Source organism: Gobio gobio (assembly GCF_949357685.1).
Source record: "Gobio gobio genome assembly, chromosome: 11".
Classification (NCBI taxonomy): Eukaryota; Metazoa; Chordata; class Actinopteri; order Cypriniformes; family Gobionidae; genus Gobio; species Gobio gobio.
In genome coordinates this window covers 1745929-1760928 of record NC_137104.1, presented here as the reverse complement: position 1 = coordinate 1760928, position 15000 = coordinate 1745929, and the positions used below count along the sequence as shown (strand labels likewise).

At 45.5% G+C, this 15000-nt stretch overlaps 1 protein-coding gene across 1 annotated transcript in view; it reads left to right on the top strand.

The window, feature by feature from the left end:
- Positions 1-15000, top strand: part of tfap2e (transcription factor AP-2 epsilon) — a 32399-nt gene that overhangs the window by 13259 nt on the left and 4140 nt on the right. The window contains exon 4 of the mRNA XM_079828859.1: positions 14894-15000. This exon is cut by the window's right edge and continues 110 nt beyond it. Within this exon, the coding sequence (XP_079684985.1) occupies positions 14894-15000 (107 nt within the window). The remainder of the gene's footprint in view (positions 1-14893) is intronic.

The window sequence follows — 15000 nt, the reverse complement described above, 5'->3', positions numbered from 1 at the left end:
TCACAGTCAGAGTGTTCTCTTGTCTTTTTGAGCGGTGTGTGTGTGTGTGTGTGTGTGTGTGTCATAGTCAGGTCATTCACAGTCAGAGCGTTCTCTTGTCTTTTTGAGCGGTGTGTGTGTGTGTGTGTGTGTGTGTGTGTCATAGTCAGGTCATTCCCAGTCAGAGTGTTCTCTTGTCTTTTTGAGCGGTGTGTGTGTGTGTGTGTGTGTGTGTCATAGTCAGGTCATTCACAGTCAGAGCGTTCTCTTGTCTTTTTGAGCGGTGTGTGTGTGTGTGTGTGTGTGTGTGTCATAGTCAGGTCATTCGCAGTCAGAGCGTTCTCTTGTCTTTTTGAGCGGTGTGTGTGTGTGTGTGTGTGTGTGTGTGTGTGTGTGTGTGTGTGTGTGTGTGTGTCATAGTCAGGTCATTCACAGACAGAGCGTTCTCTTGTCTTTTTGAGCGGTGTGTGTGTGTGTGTGTGTGTGTGTGTGTGTGTGTGTGTGTGTGTGTGTCATAGTCAGGTCATTCACAGTCAGAGCGTTCTCTTGTCTTTTTGAGCGGTGTGTGTGTGTGTGTGTGTGTGTCATAGTCAGGTCATTCACAGTCAGAGCGTTCTCTTGACTTTTTGAGCGGTGTGTGTGTGTGTGTGTCATAGTCAGGTCATTCACAGTAAGAGTGTTCTCTTGTCTTTTTGAGCGGTGTGTGTGTGTGTGTGTGTGTGTGTGTGTGTGTGTGTGTCATAGTCAGGTCATTCACAGTCAGAGCGTTCTCTTGTCTTTTTGACCGGTGTGTGTGTGTGTCAGTCTCTAGTCATTCACAGTCAGAGTGTTCTCTTGTCTTTTTGAGCGGTGTGTGTGTGTGTGTGTGTGTCATAGTCAGGTCATTCCCAGTCAGAGCGTTCTCTTGTCTTTTTGAGCGGTGTGTGTGTGTGTGTCATAGTCAGGTCATTCACAGTCAGAGCGTTCTCTTGTCTTTTTGAGCGGTGTGTGTTTGTGTGTGTGTGTGTGTGTGTCATAGTCAGGTCATTCACAGTCAGAGCGTTCTCTTGTCTTTTTGACCGGTGTGTGTGTGTGTCAGTCTCTAGTCATTCACAGTCAGAGTGTTCTCTTGTCTTTTTGAGCGGTGTGTGTGTGTGTGTGTGTGTCATAGTCAGGTCATTCACAGTCAGAGCGTTCTCTTGTCTTTTTGAGCGGTGTGTGTGTGTGTGTCATAGTCAGGTCATTCACAGTCAGAGCGTTCTCTTGTCTTTTTGAGCGGTGTGTGTGTGTGTGTGTGTGTGTGTGTGTCATAGTCAGGTCATTCACAGTCAGAGCGTTCTCTTGTCTTTTTGAGCGGTGTGTGTGTGTGTGTGTGTGTGTGTGTGTCATAGTCAGGTCATTCGCAGTCAGAGCGTTCTCTTTTCTTTTTGAGCGGTGTGTGTGTGTGTGTGTGTGTGTGTGTGTGTGTGTGTGTGTGTGTGTGTGTGTGTGTGTGTCATAGTCAGGTCATTCACAGACAGAGCGTTCTCTTGTCTTTTTGAGCGGTGTGTGTGTGTGTGTGTGTGTGTGTGTCATAGTCAGGTCATTCACAGTCAGAGCGTTCTCTTGTCTTTTTGAGCGGTGTGTGTGTGTGTGTCATAGTCAGGTCATTCACAGTCAGAGTGTTCTCATGTCTTTTTGAGCGGTGTGTGTGTGTGTGTGTGTGTGTGTCATAGTCAGGTCATTCACAGTCAGAGCGTTCTCTTGACTTTTTGAGCGGTGTGTGTGTGTGTGTGTCATAGTCAGGTCATTCACAGTCAGAGTGTTCTCTTGTCTTTTTGAGCGGTGTGTGTGTGTGTGTGTGTGTGTGTGTGTGTGTGTGTGTGTGTGTGTGTGTGTGTGTGTGTGTGTGTGTGTGTGTGTGTGTGTGTGTGTGTGTGTCATAGTCAGGTCATTCACAGTCAGAGCGTTCTCTTGTCTTTTTGAGCGGTGTGTGTGTGTGTGTGTGTCATAGTCAGGTCATTCACAGTCAGAGTGTTCTCTTGTCTTTTTGAGCGGTGTGTGTGTGTGTGTGTGTGTGTGTGTGTGTGTGTGTGTGTGTGTGTGTGTGTGTGTGTGTGTGTGTGTGTGTGTGTGTGTGTGTGTCATAGTCAGGTCATTCACAGTCAGAGCGTTCTCTTGTCTTTTTGAGCGGTGTGTGTGTGTGTGTGTGTGTGTGTGTCGCAGTCAGGTCATTCACAGTCAGAGCATTCTCTTATCTTTTTGAGCGGTGTGTGTGTGTGTGTGTGTGTGTGTCACAGTCAGGTCATTCACAGTCAGAGCATTCTCTTATCTTTTTGAGCGGTGTGTGTGTGTGTGTGTGTCATAGTCAGGTCATTCACAGTCAGAGCGTTCTCATATCTTTTTGAGCGGTGTGTGTGTGTGTGTGTGTGTGTGTGTGTGTGTGTGTGTGTCATAGTCAGGTCATTCACAGTCAGAGCGTTCTCTTGTCTTTTTGAGCGGTGTGTGTGTGTGTGTGTGTGTGTCACAGTCAGGTCATTCACAGTCAGAGCGTTCTCTTGTCTTTTTGAGCGGTGTGTGTGTTAGTGTGTGTGTGTCACAGTCAGGTCATTCACAGTCAGAGCGTTCTCTTATCTTTTTGAGCGGTGTGTGTGTGTGTGTGTGTGTGTGTGTGTGTCATAGTCAGGTCATTCACAGTCAGAGCATTCTCTTATCTTTTTGAGCGGTGTGTGTGTGTGTGTGTGTCATAGTCAGGTCATTCACAGTCAGAGCGTTCTCTTATCTTTTTGAGCGGTGTGTGTGTGTGTGTGTGTGTGTGTGTGTGTGTGTGTGTGTGTGTCATAGTCAGGTCATTCACAGTCAGAGCGTTCTCTTATCTTTTTGAGCGGTGTGTGTGTGTGTGTGTGTGTGTGTGTGCGTGTCATAGTCAGGTCATTCACAGTCAGAGCGTTCTCTTATCTTTTTGAGCGGTGTGTGTGTGTCATAGTCAGGTCATTCACAGACAGAGCGTTCTCTTATCTTTTTGAGCGGTGTGTGTGTGTGTGTGTGTGTGTGCGTGTGCGTGTCATAGTCAGGTCATTCACAGTCAGAGCGTTCTCTTGTCTTTTTGAGCGGTGTGTGTGTGTCATAGTCAGGTCATTCACAGACAGAGCGTTCTCTTATCTTTTTGAGCGGTGTGTGTGTGTGTGTGTGTGTGTGTCATAGTCAGGTCATTCACAGTCAGAGCATTCTCTTATCTTTTTGAGCGGTGTGTGTGTGTGTGTGTGTCATAGTCAGGTCATTCACAGTCAGAGCGTTCTCTTGTCTTTTTGAGCGGTGTGTGTGTGTGTGTGTGTGTCATAGTCAGGTCATTCACAGACAGAGCGTTCTCTTGACTTTTTGAGCGGTGTGTGTGTGTGTGTGTGTGTGTGTGTGTGTGTGTGTGTGTGTGTGTGTGTGATAGTCAGGTCATTCACAGACAGAGCGTTCTCTTGACTTTTTGAGCGGTGTGTGTGTGTGTGTGTGTGTGTGTCTATATGTCCTCTCAAGTCGTGTTTATTACTGAGAAACACAGAGATAATTTTGATACTTGAGTTTCATTTACAGTTTTTCTCCATTGGTTTGGCTCATTTCTCGAAACAGAAATTACATTCTCAAAATTGTAAGATCATTTGGCAAAACAGTTTTACTGTTCAGCACAACACTATAGCTCACTTGCAAAAGCTAAAATCTCTCCCAAAACTATTCACTCATGCTTCAGAACTAAATTCCTTTCCCATTTAAACAGTCAGTGCCCCCAAAATGCTTCGTCCCTTTGGCATTGTGTAAGCACTGCAAGTCAAAATGTTTCGATGTTTTGTCACTATGGCAGAGCACCATTGAAATATCCCTCATGTCCACCTTCAGTCTTAGCCCAGTCCTTCATTGACATTGACATGATTTTTTGTCTAGCTAACAGAATACAATTGTGTATAAAACTGGGGGAAAAAAGAGTAGCCTCCAAGGTTTGACATCACACATTGCACTCATACTGCCAAGGAAATTGTAACCATTATCACTCACAAACATAAAGTAACTTCCATACATCAGAGTAAAAAGAAAATGTATACAGCATAATACACTCACCTAAAGGATTATTAGGAACAACTGTTCAATTTCTCATTAATGCAATTATCTAATCAGCCAATCACATGGCAGTGTCTTCAATGCATTTAGGGGTGTGGTCCTGGTCAAGACAATCTCCTGAACTCCACACTGAATGTCGGAATGGGAAAGAAAGGAGATTTAAGCAGTTTTGAGTGTGGCATGGTTGTTGGTGCCAGACGGTCTGAGTATTTCACAATCTGCTCAGTTACTGGGATTTTCACACACAACCATTTCTAGGGTTTACAAAGAATGCCCAGATATTGAGATATTGTTAGAGTATATGAATATATTGAAGGCATTTTCAAAGGTTTGTTTTTTATATCTGCTGAGGTTGGGCTGAAGTCTCTGTCCAGCCTCTCTCAATGTCAACCCATGGGTAGAATCGCATCGGATAAATTTGGTCTCCGTCTTCTTTGGCCTTCTATTGCCCTGTGATGTTGTGACATGTGTTACTGTTTATCTCTGGCACTTTATGAAAATGCACTGTCGATTGATGCACTTATGTAATCTTGTTGTCCTAACAATGACAAATAAATTATATTACTTGATATTACACATCCTACTCCAGGTCTACATCCCCTCTTCCCCACTTCCTCTACCCTCTTCCCCTCTCTACCCCTCTTCCCCACTTCCTCTACCCTCTTCCCCTCTCTACCCCTCTTCCCCACTTCCTCTACCCTCTTCCCCTCTCTACCCCTCTTCCCCTCTATACCTCTCTCTACCCTCTTCCCCTCTCTACCCCTCTTCCCCTCTATACCTCTCTCTACCCTCTTCCCCTCTCTACCCCTCTTCCCCTTTATACCTCTCTCTACCCTCTTCCCCTCTCTACCCTCTTCCCCTCTATACCCCTCTTCCCCTCTATACCCTCTTCCCCTCTATACCCTCTTCCCCTCTATACCCTCTTCCCCTCTATACCCTCTTCCCCTCTATACCCCTCTTCCCCTCTATACCCTCTTCCCCTCTATACCCTCTTCCCCTCTATACCCTCTTCCCCTCTATACCCCTCTTCCCCTCTATACCCTCTTCCCCTCTATACCCCTCTTCCCCTCTATACCCTCTTCCCCTCTATACCCCTCTTCCCCTCTATACCCTCTTCCCCTCTATACCCCTCTTCCCCTCTATACCCTCTTCCCCTCTATACCCTCTTCCCCTCTATACCCTCTTCCCCTCTATACCCTCTTCCCCTCTATACCCCTCTTCCCCTCTATACCCTCTTCCCCTCTATACCCCTCTTCCCCTCTATACCCTCTTCCCCTCTATACCCTCTTCCCCTCTATACCCTCTTCCCCTCTATACCCTCTTCCCCTCTATACCCTCTTCCCCTCTATACCCTCTTCCCCTCTATACCCCTCTTCCCCTCTATACCCTCTTCCCCTCTCTACCCTCTTCCCCTCTATACCCTCTTCCCCTCTATACCCCTCTTCCCCTCTATACCCTCTTCCCCTCTATACCCTCTTCCCCTCTATACCCCTCTTCCCCTCTATACCTCTCTCTACCCTCTTCCCCTCTATACCCTCTTCCCCTCTATACCCTCTTCCCCTCTATACCTCTCTCTACCCTCTTCCCCTCTATACCCTCTTCCCCTCTATACCCTCTTCCCCTCTATACCCTCTTCCCCTCTATACCCTCTTCCCCTCTATACCCTCTTCCCCTCTATACCCTCTTCCCCTCTATACCCTCTTCCCCTCTATACCCCTCTTCCCCTCTATACCTCTCTCTACCCTCTTCCCCTCTATACCCTCTTCCCCTCTATACCCTCTTCCCCTCTATACCCCTCTTCCCCTCTATACCTCTCTCTACCCTCTTCCCCTCTCTACCCCTCTTCCCCTCTCTACCCCTCTTCCCCTCTATACCTCTCTCTACCATCTTCCCCTCTCTACCCTCTTCCCCTCTATACCCTCTTCCCCTCTCTACCCTCTTCCCCTCTATACCTCTCTCTACCCCTCTATACCTCTCTCTACCCTCTTCCCCTCTCTTCCCCTCTATACCTCTCTCTACCCTCTTCCCCTCTATACCTCTCTCTACCCTCTTCCCCTCTCTACCCCTCTTCCCCTCTATACCTCTCTCTACCCTCTTCCCCTCTCTACCCCTCTTCCCCTCTATACCTCTCTCTACCCTCTTCCCCTCTCTACCCCTCTATACCTCTCTCTACCCTCTTCCCCTCTCTACCCCTCTTCCCCTCTATACCTCTCTCTACCCTCTTCCCCTCTCTACCCCTCTTCCCCTCTACACCTCTCTCTACCCTCTTCCCCTCTCTACCCCTCTATACCTCTCTCTACCCTCTTCCCCTCTCTACCCCTCTATACCTCTCTCTACCCTCTTCCCCTCTCTACCCCTCTTCCCCTCTATACCTCTCTCTACCCTCTTCCCCTCTCTACCCCTCTATACCTCTCTCTACCCTCTTCCCCTCTCTACCCCTCTATACCTCTCTCTACCCTCTTCCCCTCTCTACCCCTCTATACCTCTCTCTACCCTCTTCCCCTCTCTACCCCTCTTCCCCTCTATACCTCTCTCTACCCTCTTCCCCTCTCTACCCCTCTATACCTCTCTCTACCCTCTTCCCCTCTCTACCCCTCTATACCTCTCTCTACCCTCTTCCCCTCTCTACCCCTCTATACCTCTCTCTACCCTCTTCCCCTCTCTACCCCTCTATACCTCTCTCTACCCTCTTCCCCTCTCTACCCCTCTATACCTCTCTCTACCCTCTTCCCCTCTCTACCCCTCTATACCTCTCTCTACCCTCTTCCCCTCTCTACCCCTCTTCCCCTCTATACCTCTCTCTACCCTCTTCCCCTCTCTACCCCTCTATACCTCTCTCTACCCTCTTCCCCTCTCTACCCCTCTTCCCCTCTATACCTCTCTCTACCCTCTTCCCCTCTCTACCCCTCTATACCTCTCTCTACCCTCTTCCCCTCTCTACCCCTCTTCCCCTCTATACCTCTCTCTACCCTCTTCCCCTCTCTACCCCTCTATACCTCTCTCTACCCTCTTCCCCTCTCTACCCCTCTATACCTCTCTACCCTCTTCCCCTCTCTACCCCTCTATACCTCTCTACTAGGGATGCACCGATATGAACATTTTGGCCGATACCGATAACCGATAATTCTTAATATTTTAAAGCCGATAACCGATATATTGGCCGATAAATCTAAATACAAATTTTAATAAACTCTGAGAGCCTGATTACAAAAACAAAAGGCTCACCATTAAAAGCCATGTCCCAAACACTTCAACATAAATCAAACCTATACACTACAGTAGCCTATTTGAACCAGTGTGAGATTCCTTACCTTTTCAAATTAATTTTACACTCCTATGGCCAATTTTTTTTTTTAACACTTTACAATAAGGTTTAATTTTTGTTAGTATTAGTTAACCAACAATGAATGAACAATACTTCAACAGGATTTATTAATTTTAGTTCATGTTAATCTCAACATATTCAGACCCAAAGTTGTGTCTTTTAACATTAGGTATGAACTGTGAATGGACTGTTACAAAACACAAACATTTTATTACTAAAAGACACAAAGGTTATTGCTCTCTGTTTGTTCATGATAGTTAATGCATTAATAAAATGAGACCTTATTTGTAAAATGTTACCAAAAATTATATTGTCTAAAAAATAAAAATAATATACCTAAATAATGCAAACAAGTAATTGAACAGCATTACTTAGGCTGCATAATAAAGAATCAGAATGCAAGTGCATGAAATAACCTCCGCACAGACGATAAAGAAATGGTTTTAATCAAACCATATTGTTGATGGAAATGATACGAGAACAATAAAAGTGCTAATTATAAAAAATAATGCTTCTGTGTTTTTGAAAAAAAAATATGTTTAATATTACAGTAATAGTAAACATCTGTAATATTAGTCTAGTCTATTAGGAATAATGTTGCTGTTTGAGAGCGCGCTGAAGCTGGAGAGAATGAACGAACAACCATAAACTGAAGCGCTTAGAAGTTTAATTAACAACTAAACGCATCATATATGAGAACAATCAGATAATTATACAAAATAAATATAATATTACAACTTATATTAGCACAAAATCACGCATAGGTGAAGGGTTATAACTCCTGTGGATGCTCTTCCCCTGTTTGAGAGCGTGCTGAAACTTAAGATGATCACCGGTACAGTGAAGCACTGCGGGTTATTGACTTAACGAAACACATCCTATATGACTTTAATCAGATGTTTATACTACAAAAACGTAATATTACGACTTACATATGCTTAAAATGACGCGAATGCACAAGCGAACTTGACTGTGCTGGTCAGAATGTGTTGTTGACGCTTCCCACAACAGCGCGCTGAAAAACAACTAAACCCAGAGAATTCACTACGTTTTATAACAGAAATATTCTCATTGCAGTGTTATGTATAGGACAGTCCCAGTAGTTATTAATGCTGTGCATTTCTGTTTGAAATGCGCGCGCCGGTACAATGAAGTGCTTTACTGCATCGTGAATTAACTCAACCAAACGCATCCTACATGGGATTATATACACAAAATAATAAATATAATATTACAACTTACAATGGCACAAAAGGCTGTGAATGCACAAGCAAACTTGACTGTGCTCGTCATGAAGATGTAACTCCGTGGGCGCGCGCTGAAGCTAAAGACCGGTACAATGAAGTGCTTTACTGCATCGTTTATTAACTCAACCAAACGCATCCTATATGATATTACATACACAGAATAATAATAAATATAATATTACAACTTACAATGGCACAAAAGGCTGTGAATGCACAAGCGAACTTGACTGTGCTCGTCATGAAGGTGTAACTCCGTGGGCGCGCTCTTCCCTCAACAAACGCGCTGAAACACAACGCTCTTTTACAGCCTATTCTATTATCATTATCATTTTATGTAGATTATAGAAGACTTGCGCTGCACATGTTGCACATAACTGTATTTTCCTTTTCGAAGTGATTCCAAACATATTTAGAGCAATTCAAACCCATCATGGTGGACAGCGCGTCCGTCTCAGCTGAAGGAAATAATACATTATCTATCGGCTTGACTATATCGGTCAAATTTTCTTATTGGACCGATAACGATAACATCAAAAATAATCATTTATCGGCCGATAACGATATGTTGCCGATATATCGTGCATCCCTACTCTCTACCCTCTTCCCCTCTCTACCCCTCTTCCCCTCTATACCCCTCTATACCTCTCTCTACCCTCTTCCCCTCTCTACCCTCTTCCCCTCTCTACCCCTCTATACCTCTCTCTAACCTCTTCCCCTCTCTACCCCTCTTCCCCTCTATACCTCTCTCTACCCCCTTCCCCTCTCATCCCCCTTCCCCTCTATACCCCTCTCTACCCTCTTCCCCTCTCTACCCTCTTCCCCTCTCTACCCCTCTATACCTCTCTCTACCCTCTTCCCCTCTCTACCCTCTTCCCCTCTATACCTCTCTCTACCCTCTTCCCCTCTCTACCCCTCTCTACCCTCTTCCCCTCTATACCCCTCTCTACCCTCTTCCCCTCTCTACCCTCTTCCCCTCTCTACCCCTCTATACCTCTCTCTACCCTCTTCCCCTCTCTACCCCTCTACCCCTCTATACCCCTCTATACCTCTCTCTACCCTCTTCCCCTCTATACCTCTCTCTACCCTCTTCCCCTCTATACCCCTCTCTACCCTCTTCCCCTCTCTACCCTCTTCCCCTCTCTACCCCTCTATACCTCTCTCTACCCTCTTCCCCTCTCTACCCCTCTTCCCCTCTATACCCCTCTATACCTCTCTCTACCCTCTTCCCCTCTCTACCCCTCTTCCCCTCTATACCCCTCTATACCTCTCTCTACCCTCTTCCCCTCTATACCCTCTTCCCCTCTCTACCCCTCTATACCTCTCTCTACCCTCTTCCCCTCTATACCCTCTTCCCCTCTCTACCCCTCTATACCTCTCTCTACCCTCTTCCCCTCTCTACCCCTCTATACCTCTCTCTACCCTCTTCCCCTCTCTACCCTCTCCCCCTCTCTACCCTCTTCCCCTCTCTACCCCTCTATACCTCTCTCTAACCTCTTCCCCTCTCTACCCCTCTTCCCCTCTATACCTCTCTCTACCCCCTTCCCCTCTCTTCCCCTCTCATCCCCCTTCCCCTCTATACCCCTCTATACCTCTCTCTACCCTCTTCCCCTCTCTACCCTCTTCCCCTCTCTACCCCTCTATACCTCTCTCTACCCTCTTCCCCTCTCTACCCCTCTTCCCCTCTATACCCCTCTATACCTCTCTCTACCCTCTTCCCCTCTCTACCCTCTTCCCCTCTCTACCCCTCTATACCTCTCTCTAACCTCTTCCCCTCTCTACCCCTCTTCCCCTCTATACCTCTCTCTACCCCCTTCCCCTCTCATCCCCCTTCCCCTCTATACCCCTCTCTACCCTCTTCCCCTCTCTACCCTCTTCCCCTCTCTACCCCTCTATACCTCTCTCTACCCTCTTCCCCTCTCTACCCTCTTCCCCTCTATACCTCTCTCTACCCTCTTCCCCTCTCTACCCCTCTCTACCCTCTTCCCCTCTATACCCCTCTCTACCCTCTTCCCCTCTCTACCCTCTTCCCCTCTCTACCCCTCTATACCTCTCTCTACCCTCTTCCCCTCTCTACCCCTCTTCCCCTCTATACCCCTCTATACCTCTCTCTACCCTCTTCCCCTCTATACCTCTCTCTACCCTCTTCCCCTCTATACCCCTCTCTACCCTCTTCCCCTCTCTACCCTCTTCCCCTCTCTACCCCTCTATACCTCTCTCTACCCTCTTCCCCTCTCTACCCCTCTTCCCCTCTATACCCCTCTATACCTCTCTCTACCCTCTTCCCCTCTCTACCCCTCTTCCCCTCTATACCCCTCTATACCTCTCTCTACCCTCTTCCCCTCTCTACCCTCTTCCCCTCTCTACCCCTCTATACCTCTCTCTACCCTCTTCCCCTCTCTACCCTCTTCCCCTCTCTACCCCTCTATACCTCTCTCTAACCTCTTCCCCTCTCTACCCCTCTTCCCCTCTATACCTCTCTCTACCCTCTTCCCCTCTCTACCCTCTTCCCCTCTCTACCCCTCTATACCTCTCTCTAACCTCTTCCCCTCTCATCCCCCTTCCCCTCTATACCCCTCTCTACCCTCTTCCCCTCTCTACCCTCTTCCCCTCTCTACCCTCTTCCCCTCTCTACCCCTCTATACCTCTCTCTACCCTCTTCCCCTCTCTACCCCTCTTCCCCTCTATACCCCTCTATACCTCTCTCTACCCTCTTCCCCTCTCTACCCTCTTCCCCTCTCTACCCCTCTATACCTCTCTCTAACCTCTTCCCCTCTCTACCCCTCTTCCCCTCTATACCTCTCTCTACCCTCTTCCCCTCTCTACCCTCTTCCCCTCTATACCCTCTTCCCCTCTCTACCCTCTTCCCCTCTCTACCCTCTTCCCCTCTCTACCCCTCTATACCTCTCTCTAACCTCTTCCCCTCTTTACCCCCTTCCCCTCTCTTCCCCTCTATACCCCCTTCCCCTCTATACCCCTCTCATCCCCCTTCCCCTCTTTACCTCTCTGATCCTCACTCTTCCTCTTCCTTGAGCAGGCAGTTGCCTTGTTCATTTACTTGGCCAGGTGCCTCCATGTTGAGAAATTGTACTGGTCCTGCATGGTCAAGCTCTTTACACACATGTTTGGCAGCATTCACAGTCATGGACAGCACCTGTCAGGAAACTAAACATACCGCTGAGATGTGTGAAACTCGTTAGTCAATTTACTCGTTAGTAAATTTATCAAATGTTCCAAGGGATTCATATATGGTATTCATGGTATTATGTTCTTGACTAATTTTGACAATTGAACAGACTATTGTGCATGTGATGACTTACACAATGAAATGACGCTGATACGTTTTGGAGCGAACGGCCATTAGACTGAGAATCAAACAATCAGTTTAGATCAACAAGATCTATTCACTTGCAAACTGTGCTAAATGTAGGCTACCTGTACTTAATCATTTGCAAAGATAGACTGAGACATAGCGACATGTACTTAGACATTTGCAATTTGCTGAAATTAATGAGAAATGCTGTTCTGTTGTGAACAATTGCCAAGTGGTTTGGAGATTTGTCCATGTTGTTTTGAGAATGTAATTTCTGTTTCAAGAAATGAGCCAAACCAATGGAGAAAAACTGTAATATGGAGTCTCAGCTCTAACAGCTCCAGCTCTTCTGGTTTTCCTCAAGGTTTAGGAGTGTGTTTATGGGGATTCTTCGTTTGTGATGTTGGAGAGAAGGCCTGGCTCTCAGTCTCCGCTCTAATTCATCCCAAAGCTGTTCTATTGGGTTGAGGTCAGGACTCCAGTTCCTCCACACCAAACTCCTCATCCATGTCTTTATGGAGACGCTTTGTGCACTGGTCAGTCATGCTGGGACAGGAAGGGGCCGTCCCCAAACTGGGCCCACAAAGTTGGGAGCATGAAATTGTCCGAAATGTCTTGGTGACGCATTAAGAGTTCCTTTCACTGGAACTAACCCCTGAAAAACAACCCCCAAATTTTACACTTGGCACAATGCCGTTCTCCTGGCAACCTCCAAACCCGGATTCGTCCATGGGATTGTCAGAGAAGCGTGATTGGTTCAGCGAATAGGCCTAACCTGAGCAGGTGTCCAAAACCTCTCTAAAAGAGACCCGCAAACCACCTCAGACACACAGACTTTCCTAAAAATCACACACCAGCGGATTCTCCTTCTCACACAGATGTGGTAACCTTATGAAAACAAAAGGAATGATGTCTCCCAAATGGAGTTAGCATCTCATTCACACGTTAATGTGGGAAAGGCTTTAAAATGGAACAGCCTGTTTTTATTTTTGCCCTTTGATTAAACGGTGTTACCTCCGACACCATAAGCATTGGGTTCATTTTAAAGTCAGATTTTAAACTTTATTCCATCTGATGTGCTCGTGATTAAAGCGTTTCTCCCGATGGAGATGCAACACTTGAAAATAAGAGTGAGAAACACGAAATTAAACACGAGACAACAGATGCCAACCCGTGGGAGAGCGTCTTAAAAAGGTTCTCTGAACTCTAAAAGCACAAGCGATCACATTCTGATAAACACCTACATAAAAATAAGACCTCGCGCTCCTGTGGTTTGCGATTGTTCTGTTTCCTCCAGAGGTGGACAAAGTACACAACTCCATTACTCGAGTGAAAGTAAAAGTACTACTGGTCAAATATTACTCTGTTACAAGTGAAAGTTGTTAAAAACTATTTTTACTTAAGTAAAAGTACAGAAGTACTTGCTTTTAAAAGTACTTAAGTATCAAAAGTTAATTTCCTTTTTTTATGTCAATGCATTATTTTATTGTTGTTGCATTGTTGTATAAATGCACTCTATGCCATGGTGGTTTAAGCCAGTCAGTGATGCTCCATACGACCACCTTGAACTGATTTAAATACTTAAAAGTTACAAAGCTTTTTACAAAGCTGCTGTCACTTTAAGGCAGAATGCACACATCCTACACACTGATACACATCCGATATTCCCCCAACAGTTTACGTTCACTTAAGACATAATCTTAAATTGCTTGCGTGAATACTTTCCAAAATGAAAATTTTGACATTTTGTGTGTATTGGTCTGTTTAAGTGCGAAAAAAACACCACTATTCAGTACTCGTGCTCTGGCATCTCAGAGGCATAAAAACCAGACTGAACTGAGCTCTTTCATCAGGCTTTTTCAGATTCATCCATTTGTCTATGCTTCTCTTTCTCCCAGACATTTACATTTTGCAAAAAAAAAAAAACATTTTAAAGAAGAAAAAATATCATCCACTGACTTGCAAAGCTGCTACAGAAACTACTTTTGACTTCGAGGACCTTGATAGAAATATAGTGGAGTAAAAAGTACGATATTTGTCTTTCAAATGTAGTGAAGTTAAAGTAAAAGTATCCCTAAAAAAATAATACTTCAGTAAAGTACAGATACTCAAAAAGTGTACTTAAAGGATTAGTTCACCCAAAAATGAAAATTCTGTCATTAATTACTTACCCTCATGTGGTTGGACACCCGTCAGACCTCAGATGATGAGAGTTCATCTTCGGAACAGAAATGAAGATATTTTAGTGTAAATCTGATGCTCTGAAAGGCCTCCATTGGCTCAACTTTACACTCTCAAGACCCTTAAAAGACACTAAAGACTAAAGTTACAAAGTCCATCTCACTACAGCGGCTCTACAATAACTTTATGAATCGGCGACAATAGTTGTTGTGCGCAAAAAAACCCTAAATAACGACTTATATAGTGATGATGATTTCAAAACAAAGCATCATGAAGCTTCGAAGCGTTATGAATCACTGAGCCGAATGATGATTCGGATCGCATGTCAAACCGCTGAAATTTGGCGATTCAAACCGCTGAATCGACTCACTGATTCATAACGCTTCGAAGCTTCATGATGCTTTGTTTTGAAATCGTCATCCCTATATAAGTCGTTATTTAGGGTTTTTTTGCGCACAGAAACTATTCTCGTCTTCATAAAGTTATTGTAGAGCCGCTGTAGTGAGATGGACTTTGTAACTTTAGTCTTTAGTGTCTTTTAAGGGTCTTGAGAGTGTAAAGTTGAGCCAATGGAGGCCTTTCAGAGCATCAGATTTACACTAAAATATCTTCATTTGTGTCTGAAGATGAACGGAGGTCTGACGGGTGTCCAACCACATGAGGGTAAGTAATTAATTACAGAAATTTCATTTTTGGGTGAACTAACCCTTTAAGTACAGTACTCAAGTAAATGTACTTCGTTACTGTCCACCTCTGGTTTCCTCAACCGCTTTGTGTTTCTGTTGACAGTCCCATCCAAGCTGAATGGCTCCGTCCTGTCCTTCACTAAAGAAGGCCTGGGTTTGGGTGGAGTGTCCAACCCCTCAGAGGTTTTCTGCTCCGTCCCGGGACGCCTA